This window comes from Antechinus flavipes, chromosome 5 (genome assembly GCF_016432865.1).
Source record: "Antechinus flavipes isolate AdamAnt ecotype Samford, QLD, Australia chromosome 5, AdamAnt_v2, whole genome shotgun sequence".
Lineage (NCBI taxonomy): Eukaryota > Metazoa > Chordata > Mammalia > Dasyuromorphia > Dasyuridae > Antechinus > Antechinus flavipes.
The window spans coordinates 40,932,293-40,947,565 of record NC_067402.1 but is presented as its reverse complement, the minus strand read 5'-3'; the positions used below and the strand labels follow the sequence as shown (position 1 = coordinate 40,947,565).

General features: G+C 39.5%; 1 protein-coding gene across 1 annotated transcript in view; it reads right to left on the bottom strand.

The window, feature by feature from the left end:
• Positions 1-13,170: 13,170 nt before the first annotated feature.
• Positions 13,171-15,273, bottom strand: part of CDCP1 (CUB domain containing protein 1) — a 74,004-nt gene continuing 71,901 nt past the window's right edge. Inside the window, exon 9 of the mRNA XM_051961080.1 lies at positions 13,171-14,616. Within this exon, the coding sequence (XP_051817040.1) occupies positions 14,181-14,616 (436 nt within the window). The 3' untranslated portion in view covers positions 13,171-14,180. The remainder of the gene's footprint in view (positions 14,617-15,273) is intronic.

Sequence of the window (15,273 nt, the reverse complement as noted above, 5' to 3'; positions counted from 1 at the left end):
TTTTATCCATAACACTTGGTGCTTTAAATGTCGTTAGCATTTAATAAGTGTTTTTTCATTTGTTCATTTATTCATCCATTCATTCACAGGCTCCATGTAGGAAGCTTGGGGACAAATATCTTTCCCACAATTTTCTCACCCTCCCTTTTAGAATATGAACTTCTTGAGAGCAGGGAATAACATACTTTTCCATTTTTATCCATAACACTTAGTGCTTTAAATGTTATTAGCATTTAATAAGTGTTTTTTCATTCATTCATTTGTTCATTCCTTCACAGGCTACACGTAGGAAGCTTGGAGACAAGGTAATCTTCTAAATCCTTTTCTAATTTTCTCCTACTCTATGAATCTGTATTAGAGCTCTCCTTTTTCCAGCCCGTCCAAACATTCCCCAGATGCCATTTTGGTTTTGTTCATAGTATTTTTCGCCAATCAAATATCTTCAAGGAAGCCTGTGGTGGAAGTGACTCCCCCAGAAGAATAAATATTAAGCAGTCAACTGGTAAGAGAACCAAGGTTTTTCAAGTAGGCCAGAGCAGATGTGGTGCCATGTCCAATTACTGAGCAGCGCCCTGGAAATGATCCTGGAGATAAACAAACATCTTGATTTATCTATGAACACGTACCCAAGTGCCAGGAGCAGCTGTAGCAAGTGTAAATTTTCATCTAAAGATCAATGCCACTGGCCCAGAAAGGAGAAATTAGATTGATTTTTTTTCTTCAGACAAAAGGATACCACTGTCTTATCTGAAAAAGAAACTTAAGCGCTCACTTTTACTTTATTTTTAATAAAAACCAAAGTAAAAACATACTCTTAGTTGGAATGTACCAGAACCACTGAATACTTGGAAGTTTTTCATCTGAAAGGCATTTTTCATCTTGTTTATAGAAAGCCATTTTCTTTTGCTCTAATTTGCCTCAGAGAAAACTCACCATTTGCAGAAAAGAAACATGCTTCTTTTCCCAAGAGGGAGAAAAGTCCATGTCATATCTCCAAGCAGATCCTAGGATAGGAAGGATGATTTTTGATGAGTATATTTTCATTTTATTTTATGAAAAATAGATTTTATTGATACCTTTTGTTTTTACCTTGCTTAGATTTCTGTCCATATCCTTCCCAGAGAGGAACCAAGGATAACAAAAGATATTTTGTAAAAGAAAAAGAGGAAAAAGAGGGGAAAAAATCAGGGAAACCCTTCAATATTTAAGAAAAATTGGTGTTATATGCAATGTTATATATGGTAGAACCCAGCCTCTGCAAAGAAGCAGAAGGAGGTGTCTTCCTCATATTTTTTTCCTTAGGGGCCAAGCTTTATTGAAGGATGTATTTCCTAACTTTTTTCTCTCATTATTATGTTAAGAGTATAATTTCCTCTTCTACAAAATTAGGGGGTTGGACTACATGATGCTCTAAGATGCTTTCTTTGTGAAATACTTTATAAATTCTGTGAATTTCCCCAGCTGGAATAATAGGCACAAACACTTCATTTCTGCATCATGCTTCTGTTCAGATCTCTGTTCTCAATGCCGATCATTTACTTCCTTAAGAGTTTCTGCCTTGATTAGGCTCCATTAGTCTATTGGTGGCTGTATCGTACAAGTTGTCTATGTAGTCATTGATCCAGTCTGATCAATGAGAGGAGCTTACCTGGGCTTCAGCCAGCAAGGTGTGAATATACATCATATTGTCCATTTGGAGCTAGACATCTGGTACAGGGAGACCACTGAAAGTGACAAGGAAGTAAAGTCATGTTAGTGTCCGGCAAACTTCCTTGAATGAACGAGTGCCTTGGTGCTTTTGAATATATAATAAATGTTTTTGAATATACAGTAAATGTTGGGCTTTACCAATTTGAATTTCATGGTAATCCTACCAGGGAATGGAATGCGGATCTTTTCTCTATCTTGAAGAAAGGCTGTTAAGTAAACTCGCATTCACCAGATTAATGAGAGAAGAGAGCTGGATTGACCCAATAAGAGCTCCCATTTACACAGAACTTTTGCAGGTTTGCAGAGCCCTGTATATAGGTCATCTTATTTGATCCTCATGATAAGAGAAGGGCTATTATTATCCATATTTATCTCATAAGAGGTCTGAGGCTTGGAAAGACTTGATTTTCCCAGAGTACACAGCTAGTAAGTGTCAGGGACTGGATTTGAATATAGGAATATTCCTGATTCCAGGCCCCAAATTCTCTCTGTCTCTGTCTCTGTCTCTCTATCTCTTTCTCTGTCTCTGTCTGTCTCTGTCTCTCTGTCTCTTTCTCTCTGTCTCTCTGTCTCTTTCTCTGTCTCTGTGTCTCTGTCTCTCTGTCTCTTTCTCTGTTTCTCTGTCTCTGTCTCTGTCTGTCTCTGTCTCTTTCTTTGTCTGTCTTTGTCCTCTGTCTCTGTCTCTTTCTGTCTCTCTGTCTCTGTCTCTGTCTCTCTATCTCTCTCTGTCTGTCTCTCTGTCTCTGTCTCTTTGTCTGTCTGTCTGTCTGTCTGTCTCTGTGTGTATGTGTGTGTGTGTGTGCCCAATCCCCTTATCTCTCCCAAGCTGTGTGACTTCAGACATATTTTATAACTTCTGCAGATTTCAGTTTCCTTATTGATAAGTCTTCCTCTGGGAAGGTTTGTTTCAGCTCCAAATCAATGAATCCTACATTATGCATGGGGCCTGATAGAGCCAGATGCTAAAGGGAAGGACTAGTGGGCTATGGGAAGCTTTACAGCTCGAATTCCTGCTGGGGGCCTGCTTGGGTTGCTGAGCCCTGAGTGGCTGGACTGGTTTAAAGCCCTGACAGCTTTGCAGCTCTGACCTCCTGGCCACCTGAATTGTAGGTAAACAAAGCACCTGGGCCTGGAAGGTCCAAAGGTTGAGTCATTCAGTAGACAGCAAACAAGTCCAGGCAGGACTCTGTCAGGCACTGCATCGTGGCAGGAGGCCACAGAAATTAGTTAGTTTGAGAAGAAAGGAAAACCAAAAACCCAAAACTGGATTGGCGGCTCTTGTGTGGATCTGGGGACTAGGCAAGCTGGAGAGGTGACTACATTCTGGAAACTATAGGCATGAGAGCTGAATGTTATAAAATCATGAATCTCCAGGAAGAAGGGACCTCATCTAGTCCAACCTTACTCTTTTTGCTCTCTCTCTCTCTCTCTCTCTCTCTCTCTCTCTCTCTCTCTCTCTCTCTCTCTGTGTGTGTGTGTCTTTCTCTCTCTGTCTCTGTTTCTGTCTCTCTCTGTCTCTGTCTCTGCCTCTGTCTCTCTCTGTTTCTGTCTTTCTGTCCCTGTCTCTCTCTGTCTCTCTCTCTCTCTCTCTCTCTCTCTCTCTCTCTTTCTCTGTCTCTGTCTCTCTGTCTCTGTCTTTCTCTCTCTCTCTCTCTCTCTCTCTCTCTCTCTCTCTCTCTCTCTCTCTCTCTCTCTCTCTATCTCAGGGTCACACAGTCAGGAAGTGTTAAGTGTGTGAGACCAGATTTGGACTCAGGCCCTCCTGACTTCAGGGTTGGTGCTCTAGCCACTGTACCATACAGCTGTTCTAACCCTATCTCATTTTACAGACCAAAAGACTGAGATTTAGGGAAGTGAAGCTCATATGCTTAAAAAGTAGCAGAAACAGGATTTGAACCCACTGCCTCTGGCTATATATTCTGGGATAAATGGATGTTTTTTCCTGAGGGACTCTTTAAGTGTTTCCTCTCCTCTGAAGCCTGGGAAAGTTGTAGGGAGCTCACACTCTCAGTGTTTGCCACTAAGATTGCATTTGGGGCTGAGGGGAATCACAAAGGTGCCCAGAGGGGTGTGTCCCCCTATCAGTCCATGGCTCCAGCCATTAGTCAATGAGGCAAAAAGCCAGGGAATCTAAGCCAAATTGATTGAAAACACCTGGGCTTGTCGGATGGGTTTGGGCATCTTAGAGCAGTAGCTGAAGCAGAGTGGAGCCAGGGGATTGATTCATGTGCTTGTGGAGTTAGAGTTGGAAGCTATGAGAGGTCACCTCGTACAAACTGTCTTTTTACAGAGGAGGAAACTGAGACCAGAGAAGTTACTGACCTGACCGGCAACAAGGAGATCCAGACCCAGGGCCTCTGATACAAACCCCAGAATTCCTTCCACTCCCTCAGGGGATGTTTGGGAGCATTGTGATAGCCAGAAAATTAAGTTTTGTCTTTCATTGTTCCAGTCCTTGGTACTGCTTGACAGACACAGCTCCGGCCTTGTCTCAAGGTTACAAAGTGATAGAGCATCCTTAGGGCTCCAAGTTCAATGTCAACCTCCTCTTGTGCAGTCCCTGGTCAGATGCAGGACTTTCCCCAAGAAATCTCTCAAAATCTTCATAAAACTTCAGGGGCTCTCACTCAGGGGTTCATGAATTTGCTGTAAAAATTATTTTTGAAGACTCTATTTCAGTCTATTTGGTTTCATTTGTAGTTTTCTGCATTTTGCTTTGTGCGCTTAAAAACGCTATTTGAAGAAGTCCGAGACCCTCACCAGTGGGGTCCATGGCTCACCTGAAAGGCTTTAGAACCTTTGTCTACCTATCTATGGCAGCATCTAAATGGATGGGGGGGGGGACAGTGATGAAGGCTCGGTCGAGGTTCTCAGTCAGCAGCTGCCACAGTTAGCTAGAGTTCTGGCATCCATCCTCCAAGACCCAGCTGAAATCTCACCATTTGCAGGAGCCCTTACCCTTCTAGAGCCTCTCTCTGGGGCTCTCCCCCTTTTACACTGGATTCTCTCTGATGCCTTTAGAGTTATTTTTGCATGTTGTCCGCTCCGTTAGAACACCCACAACCACTTGGGGGGACGAATGGTATTTTCTCCATTTCTTTACATGCTTGTCGACTGAGTGTAATCATCTCATAAGGAAAAGCAACCAGCTAATGGCCTTCTGGGCATTGTGTATACATGTGGCAGCCGGGGACCCTCCTCACAGAGGAGGAACCTTAGTGGGACCACAGATCTGTAGAGAACACAAACATCTATTAGGCACTTACTGTGTGAAAGCACTCCCTAGGGCTGGAGATACCAAGAAAAGCCAAAACAATTCCTGCCCCAGAGGAGTTCACAGGCCACAGAAGGAGACAAACTCAGATAATCTCGGAGGAGGCACAAACTCGGAGCGGGGCCTGGAAAGGAGGCTTGCTTCGTCCACTCAAGACCAGTCTGGGAGCTCCCGAGGTGGGGCAGACTGCAGATGGGAACTGACTGGGAACCACCAAGCAGGGTCTGACCTCTTTTCTTTTACCAGAGGGTCTAGAGAATTGATCAATCAGCTAATCAATGGTGTTTTAGGCACTGGGGAAATATATGCAAAGAATGAAATGATCCCTACTCTCCAGGAGGCCAGAGCCTCTTAAGGGAGAGCATAAGCAGCAAAGATGGGCCTGAGATTCGGGCTAAAATCAAGAGAAAATCAAAATTAAGATGCAAAACACATAAATTATGTTACAATTAGGGTCCACTATCCACTGCTATTTAATATTTATTTCTCTCATCAGTGCTAATTTGTTATTCCTGGAACTCCAAGTCACAAAGTGTACCTTTTAATTACATAATGAATATCCAAACCCCAGATAAACATGGCAAGGTTGGCTTTTGTTGCTAAGTTCCAGAGCATAGGATTTGATGATGTTGTGAGAGGCAGTGTGGTATGGTGGAGAGAGAGCTACCCTTAGAATTAGGAAGACCTGGGGCCACTCTAAGACTACAAGAAACTTGGCAGAGTAGAGTGCTAAGGATTAAATTGAAATCCAGCTTCAGTTACTAAGTCATCTCGGGCAAGTCACCCACTTCTCCACATCTGTAAAATGAGAAAAATAAGAGGCTCACAGGGTTGTTATAAGGATCCAGTGAAATAACTTATGTAAAGAGCTTTGAAAATCTTAAAGTGATATAGAAATGTTAGCTGTTGTTATTAAATTATAGAAAAATTGCTGAGCTGCAATGATAAAAGTTTTTGTTTGTTATTAGATTCTATTCTAGGGCACTCCTATCGACACTCATGTATGGTCTTCTGAAAACGTTCCTTCCTTCTCTGGGAAAGGGGAAGTATTTTATTAGGCAGCTTTATTCATTTGGGGAGGGTGATCAGGATCAGATGAAATAACACATGTATGCTAGCTATCATTATTTTTATTAACTTATAAGTGAGTTGCTGATCTGTATTGGTATAGGAAGTTTTCATATTTGGAATTCTCTACACTAATGAAGTCAAAGATCTAAATCAAATTATAAAAAAGATATTGTGTTTTTATTGCATGATTATCTTGATTTGAAGCTTGTCAAAAATGTGAACATTTTTATCTTTCAAAAGACTAGCAAAAGAAGATACCAAATGGCACATCATACTTTCTAATGACATTATCCCATCAAACACAAAAACAGACAAAACTATTTTAAATGTGGGAGTGATTTTTAAAGTACAATTTAATTAGTTTGAGAAATCAGATAGAAGAAGAAAAAGAACTCAGATCTCAAATGAGTCCTTAAAGACTCTTGAACTGATAAAACATTAAGATGAAAGAAGTAATTATCCTTTATCAAAAATTCTAGTTTAGGGACAGGATGGCCAGAGAATCAAATGTGTTACCTAATTTGCATTAGAAATAAAATCTGTCATGTTTTAGACAAGCCACAGTCATCTAAAAATGCAGCATTCAGGAGAGGAAGGAAGGAAGGAAGGAAGGAAGAAAGGAAGGAAAGAAGGAAGGAAGGAAAGAAGAAGGGAAGGAAAAAAGGAGGGAAGGAAGGAAGGAAGGAAGGAAGGAAGAAAGGAAGGAAGGAAGGAAGGAAGGAAGGAAGAAAAGAAGGAAGGAAGAAAGAAAGGAAAGAAGGAATGAAGGAAAGAAGAAGGGAAGGAAAAAAGGAGGGAAGGAAGGAAGGAAAGAAGGAGGGAAAGAAGGAAGGAAGGAAAGAAGGAGGGAAGGAAGGAGGGAAAGAAGAAGGAGGGAAGGAAGGAAGAAAGAAAGAAAAAGGGAGGGAGGGAGAAAGGAAGAAAGAAAAATAAAGGAAGGAAGGAAAGAAGAGAAAGAAAGAAAAAGAAAGAAAGAAAGAGGACCTTATTTTGGTTGTTTTAAAAAATAAATCAAAGTTAAACATGACAAAAAATTGAAAAAGTTTCAAAGTTCAAAACTCAGTCAATCTAATTTAATTGAACATTGTACCTGGTAGAGTGGGCTGGCAAAGATAGAAGCAAATGAACAAATAGCCCTTTTTGTGTTTTAGGATAACATTTGGGATAATATGAAGAACATTTAACATTACGATTATTTTTAGGATCACATGAAGAATATCTTGTTTTTCAAATTTAGCAAATCATTTTCTTCAGCTTTGACAAGATATTTCAAAACGTCTAGGCTTCCTGTGTTCATTTCTGATCGTTTTTATTGACATCACTCCCCAAATGGCTTCTCATCATAGAGGGAGAGTTGATGAGCCATAGACAATTCTCAGCTCCATTTTCAATCTTTCATTTCTAGTTAGTCATACAAATCACATATTTAAGTCAGGTATTTGGAATACAAGAATGATTTTATTCTTGGGTAGGAAATACTCAATGTGAATAGGTGTGGATATACAGAATAATTGCAGAGACAAGACTTTCAAACTGCTACCTAAATCTTACTTTTCTTCCCTGCTTTTACCAAGTCAACCAGTCTCCCTATCTCTGAGTCTTTCTGTATGTATGCATGTGTGTATTTTGTGGATGAATTTTGTTTTTATAACATTCATTTTAATCCCCTTTCCAGACAAACTCTCCTTTGTTTTTTTAAATAGCTTTTTATTTTCAAAATATATGCAGATACGGTTCAATATTCACCCTTGCAAAACCTTTTGTTTCAAAATTTTCTCCCTCCCCTAGACAGCAAATAATCCAATATATGTTAAATATATGCAATTCTTCTGTACATATTTCCCTATTTTTATCATGCTGCACAAGAAAAATCAGATCAAAAAGGGAAAAAATGAGAAAGAAAATAAAAGCAAGCCAACAAACAACAAAAAAGTGAAAATACAATGTTGCGATCTACATTCAGTCCTCACAGCCCTCTCTGGGTGCAGATGGCTTCTCCATCACAAATCTGTTGGAATTGGCCTGAATCATCTCATTGTTGAAAAGAGTCAAGTCCATTGGAATTGATCATCACACGATCTTGTTGCTGTGTACAATGTCCTCTTGGTTCTGCTCATTTCACTTAGCATCAGTTCATGTAAGTCTCTCCAGTCCTCTCTGTATTCATCTTGCTGGTCATTTCTTACAGAACAATAATATTCCATAAGATTCATATACCACAATTTATTCAGCCATTCTCCAACTGATGGGTATCCATTCAACTTCCAGTTTCTTGCCACTACAAAAAGGGCTGCCACAAACATTCTTGCACATACAACTCCCTTTCCTTTAAGATCTCTTTAGGATACAGGCCCAGTAGAGACACTGCTGGATCAAAAGGTTTTGATTTGAGATTTTGATAGCCCTTTGGGCATAGTTCCAAATTGCTCTCCAGAATGATTGGATCACAATTTCACTAATAATGCATTAGTGTCATCTCCAACATTCATCATTATCTTCTCCTGTCATTTTAGCTAACCTCAGAGGCGTGTAATGGTATCTCAGAGATGTTTTAATTTGCATTTCTCTGACCAATAGTGACTTAGAGCATTTTTGATATGATTAGAAATGATTTTAATTTCTTTATCTGAAAATTATCTGTTCATATCCTTTGGCCATTTATCAACTGGAGAATGGTTTTTATTCTTATAAATCTGAGTCAATTCTTTATGTATCTTAGAAATGATGCTTTTATATTATTATTCTGTAAGAAATGATCAGCAGGAGATCATTGTACACAACAACATTGTACACAACAACAAGATTATAAGACAATCAATTCTGATGGATGTGACTCTTTCTAAAAATGAGATGATTGGGACCAGTTTCAATGATCTTGTGATGAAGAGAGCCATCTATACCCCAGAGAGAGGATTGTGGGAACTGAGTGTGGATCATACCATAACATTCTCACTGTTTTTGTTGTTGTTCATTTGCATTTTGTTTTCTTATTCATTTTCTTTCCTTTTTGATCTGATCCTTCTCTTGCAGCAAGAGAATTGTATAAATATGTTTACACATATTGGATTTAACATATATTTTAACATGTATAACATTGGATTACTTGCCATCTAGAGGAGGGGATAGAGGGAAGCAGAGGAAAACTTTGGAGCAGAAGGTTATACAAGGATCAGTGTTGAAAAATTATTCATGCATAGGTTTTGAAAATAAAAATCTTTAATAATAAAAAAACCTGTCTAGTCACAGGTACAATTATTAAAAAAGGAAATGATGCTTTTATCAGAACCCTTGGATGCAAATTTTTCTCCCAGTTTACTGTTTCCCTTCTAATTTTGCCTGCATTGGTTTTGTTTGTACAAAACTTTTTAAATTTAATATAATCAAAATTATCCATTTTGCATTTTATAATGTCCTCAAACTTTTTTGGCCATAAATTTCTTCCCTCTCCACAGATCTGAGAGGTAGACTATCCCTTGTTTTTCTAATTTGCTTATAGTATCACCCTTTTTCTAAATTATGAACTCATTTCAATCTTATCTTGGCATAGGGTGTTAGGTGTTGGTCAATGCCTAGTTTCTGCCTATTATTTTCAAATTTTCCCAGCAGTTTTTGTGAGTGAGTTCTTATCCCAGAAGCTGGAAGCTTTGTAAACCTTCCTTTAGGACAAAGAAAAACAATTACACAAAAGTATTTGATAGTGATTGCATCTGACATAAAATAGTTCCATGACTCTCTACCTTGAGGTAGAGTTTCATGACCTGTTTTCTGAGTTCTTCATTGATTTTACAGTTACTCAAAGCCTGACTTTTGGTGATAACTTTTGTGTGCTTGGTTATTACCTTTGTGTTGTTCTGTGGGTTCCTGCTTATTTTATTCTGCATCAGTTTATGTAAATCTTCCTATGTTCCTCTGAATTCCCCACACCTGTTATTTCTTAGTGCAAAGTTTCTTAAATTGTGGTTCATGGCCTCATAGGAGATTGAATAACTGGATGTGAAAGTCGCAAATTAATATGGTCAGGTTTGTAGGGTGCAGATTATCCCTGGGGGAGGTATGGGGAAGCCCCGAGGGCTGAAGAAAGAAGAGGGAATCTTGTTCAGCACAGACACTGAAGAGTCTAGTTTCTGGCTTCCCAGTGACCCAGATGTGATTGTCTCCCATCCTTTAACTCACATGTAAGTGAAAGTCACAGTAACACCAAGATTTTGTCATTTAATATTTTTTAATTAAAAACAAAAAGTTCTAATATTATGGGATCAAATGAAGGTGTGTGAAACACATGGGGATAGTAACATTTATCCCTATCAGTCTTGATCCCATCAAAACAAACAGCAGGAAGCTGAACAAGGAAACAAATGAAATAGCAAATCAATGGAACACACATGTTTTCTGTAGACTATTAAAAAAAATAAACAACATGCAGCCTAAAAACAACACATATCCACAACAAATAAGTTAATTCTCCATTTGACTGTTACAGAAACCATTCCAATAGTTTCTTAAAGCACAAGCACCCTTGGCTGAGGTGGGTCAGATGAAAACCTGCACTTGGTTCTGGTCTAAAAAGTATAAAAGGAGAACTTTTAGCAGAAGCTAAGCTCATTTTATAGGGAAACAAAAAGGCAGGAAAGACACAAAGGGCACCCGATCTGGATAGTTAGCAACACTGCCTGATCAACCAATCACAATATTTATTAAGTACTTACTACAGTGCTGAGTATCCAATATGCCCTTAATAGATGATGGATGGACCGCCAGGGATTAGGGAGCCTGATGGGCAATTACTTAATCAATAGGTATTTATTAAGTGCCTACTATGTGCCAGGCACAGTGCTTAACACTGGGAATAGAGACAAAGATGTTTGTCCTCTGGGAGCTATCACACTTACCCTTCTGAGCCCCAATTTCCAGCTCTAGAAAATGGAAATAATTTTTAAAGCCCTCATAGAGCTATTGTGAGGCTCAAAAGAGACATGTGTGTAAGCTGGTTTGTTAACCTTGGAATTCTATGTAAATATCTTTTATTGTTATTTTACACAGATGAGGATCCAGGCCTTATAGGCAAGAACCGGATTCTGGCTGATTATGGTACTATGGACCCTGAGGCAACTCTGAAACAAGCAGAACCAACCCAATTTGGCTTTGATGCTACCCTCCAGAAGGCAGCAGAGTTTCTCTTGGCTTTTGTTTTTTGCAATTGAAAGAATTTTTGAATCATTTTGGCCAAGTGGAAAATGATGGTGGATCCGAATGGCGTCCAAATGACAGCGAACCGAACCCATAGAAAGCATTCAGACTACACTGGGATTGTGATTGGCTGAATCATTCAGGTTTGCTGAGTGCAGAGGATAGACCTGGCTGCTTTGGCCTGGTCATTAGACAATTAGAAAAAATCCAATTAAAGCTTAGAAAAAGTGTTCTCCAAGGGACACATCTTGGTCAAAGTCCCTTACCTGCTCAATAAGTGAACAATAGACATAGGCAGATTATCTCATCCAAATAGATACCAATGTGGCTAAGGATGACTTAAAGGTATAGGGAAACCTTCCCCCCTCAAGGCAGAAAGTGTCCATGGGCAATGCTCACCTTGAACAAAGTCACAACGGGAAGAAAATGGGAGATTGCAAAAGTCCTATCTGCAGGGATAAATAATAAAGTACATTTGATCAGCTGAAATGGTCTGATTTTCTAGAGTTAGTCCAGCTCTGAATTCCACAAAAAAGCATTTAAATGGATTTCTTTAAGAAATACATATTGTTCTTGGGAATGTGTAATGCTGACAAATCCTAATATCAGTATGAAACCTTCCTGAGAGGGAAGCTTAACTTGATTGCATTTAAGTCAATGTTATGTTCCAGGTATTGTGGATTACAAAGGTGAAAAAATAGAAGTCTCTGTCCTTAAGAAACTTACTGTCTACTGGACAATACAGTAGATGTGTGTATATATATATGTATGTGTGAGTGTGTGTGTGTGTGTGTGTGTAGGAAGAAGGGAGGGAGGGGGAGAGAGGGGGAGAGAGAGAGAGAGAGAGAAGAGAGAGAGAGAGAAAAGGAGAGAGAAGGAGAAAGAGGAAAAAAGAGAGAAGAGAGAAAGAAATAGAGAGAGAAAAAGATAGAGAAAGAGGAGAGACAGAAAAATAGAGAGGGGGAGGGAGAGAGAGAAAAGGAAAGAAAGGGAGGAGGGAGAGAGAGAAGAGAGAGAGAGAAAATGAACATATGTGTGCGCACTTACATGAGAGACTGGCACTAAAGTGAACTAAGGATTTATCGGGCAGAATTGAGGGGTATGGGGAGAGCGCTGTGCAAAAGTGGTAACTAATTGGGCTAAGGTGCTGATCCTATGATCCCACTCCATTAAAGTGGGGTACACTAAATAGAGCCTGAACTTCAGGGCACAGAACAGGTTGTTCTTCTGGTGATGTAGACACAGAGAACTTGGCTCAGATGGAGTACATTTTGATAGCAATGCTAAGATGATAATGCAAAAACCCAATCATTTTAAAGGGATAAAATAAAGCTACTACTTCACCAAGCTTGTATTTCACCATATTTTTTCCTGCCCATTCACTTCATAATGGTTAAGTATCTGAGGTGTACTAACTGTGATGGCTTTGACAGTTTTTATTTCTTCTCTTGAAATTATTATTATTCTTTGATATTATCAGGAATGGACTTTGGTTTTAAATTTTATGTGTATGTATACATATATACTTCACATGCATGTATCAAAGCTCATGATATTTATATACAGAATATTACAGTAAGAATAAGCTCCTCAAGGCAGGTCCTTTTTTATTGTCTCTGTATCTTCAGTGTCGAGTGCTTGGAACTGTACCTTACACTTTGTGTATGTGCAGATCTGTGATTTCACTTGTGTAGGAAGCATCTGGTGAGGAAACACTCAAGTTCTGTCCTGCAACTTACAGCCTTAAGTAGGAGCCTGGAGTCCAGGGTGGTTAAATGGATGGCTCAGGGTCCCAGAGGTGAGGCTATGAACCCAGGCGTTCTGATTCTTACTAAACCATGCTATCTCTTGCTTTGAACAAAACAGGTGCCTAATAAATATCTGTTGAACAATTTCAAGATTATAAAAGAAGTCACTAAGAGGTCTGATAACTTAAAAAATGAGTTGGATTTTATTGCTTTTTTTTCCCTTTTCCTTTAATAAATATAAGTATAAGGAATGAGATTCCTTGTAATTGCCAGTGGAGGCTAGAGAACCATGGGAGAGTAAAAGGAGTAAAGGGAATAAGTCATCAATGCATTGAAACCCACATATATCTGTATTTGTATATCTAGACCTACACATATATATGTATAATATGTGTGTGTATAGTTACTTCTCTTTGAATCTTGGTTTCCTCATCTATAAGCTGAGAGACTTTATTGGACAACTTCTAAAGCCTTTCCCATTTGTAATTCCATAATGTGACAGATACTGTTTGCAGTGAAATGACATATCTAACTCAACTGGCCAAACAGAACCCAAAATACTTTAACTTTGAAAGATGTGACAATCGCATTTTCTTTTTTTTTGCCTCAGGTTAATAGAATCCCAATCCCAGCCACTTCCAGATAATCAGCATATCTTTCACTGAGGAGGTTTCTTTACCCATCCTGACTTTAAAATCCAAAAGCAAATAAGTTTTTAAAAAGCCACATCTGCACTAAGAAGTCCCTGTCAGAGGAGAGTTCACAAAATGGACCACTGTGAGCCCCTAGATCTCAGCCCTCTACATGACGTGGTAAAGTCCCTTCCCTTTTTAGAGGCTCCAGAACAGGACGATTTTGCTGCATTCCCGGAGTCTCACATCTCCTAGTTCCACTGTCTGACAAGCACAGGCTGGAGAATCCCAGATCGTTTAGTCTTTATTTCCCATGCAAGGTTTTAATAAAAACAAGAACTCCGATTATTGTATCCAAATTTAAAAGAAAAAAAGTGGTCATCGATTTGACGCCACTAGAACAAATTCATCTGGAGATATTTTCTGGAAATTCATCCTCCTGTTTCTACCATAAAACCTCCAATTTCTTTGTTTTTCCACAAAAATGACTCTCAAGCCTCTTGGAATCACCACGTGCTTTTTGAGGGAGTTTTTTTTTGTGGGGAAAGGGATTCCATGTCATTCCATGACATCTTCTGGCTCCTTCTTTTCCAACAAGGGTATGCCGTTATCTTCATTCCCTTTGAGTGCTACTGTTTTAGGATGAGAGAAAGTATAGGGTTCCCCATCAGACTCGGAAAGGAGGAATGGGCGAGGTTCCTCTGGATGGAGTTTTTTGGTAGAGATCCTGGAGCAGATGGGAGGTGGGGAGGGAGGTCTATCCCCCATGGGACCCTGGAAGGGTCGATACACATCTACTTCGGGACCGGTGGAAGACCCATTTGAGCCGTTGAGCAAATGTCCGTACACCATGGTGTCATCAATGACCGCGTAGACGTGGGAATCGTTTTCTTTGCGTCCTTTCTGGAACTTCCCTGCCTTCCCAGGTATCTGAGTGTTAATATTGCCATTGTATATGCCCACTGCAGGCCCCTTGGTATCCTCTCTGTTCTTGCTAGAAGATAAGGAACAAAACAAAGTGAGATAAAAACAATCACTTTCCTACAATTATTCATGTTGATGGTCTGCCCATATCTAGTATTAATAAACATGCAATAGTTTTTTTTTTTTTTTTTTTTTTTTTGGCATCAGGACATCTCTTAAAGAGGAAACAAACAGAGGGGAAGGTCTAAGTAACAGAGGGATAGGGGTTTGGTACATGGGTGTTATTACTGGGGGCTCCTATTTGCAGATAATATTGGACTAATTTCACCAAATCCTGCAACAAAGCTTCCTGGCAGAGAGCTGTAAAGGGTTTACCTGATCATCCACACAAGAAAGACCAAGCAGATACCTATCTCACAGATTGCAATATGCATTTAAGTGAACAACCTACAGAGTTTGTTCACTCTTCTATATATCTTGGATAGATGCTGGAGTTGGACAAGTTGGTCAAAGCAAAAGGAAGAAAGTGGGCTTGACTGCCTTTGGGCAATTTCAAGTCTCTTAATGACCTAAAGGTTCCCATGGAAACAAGAGCTGGCTTTTTAATACTGTTATTTTACTGATGTTTCTACATGGCCACGACACAGAATAGAACAGCATCTGAAGGTTTTAAAATGCATGTTGCTCAGAGGAGAATGAAAAGGAATGGAGAGGTGGGAGCAGGCTA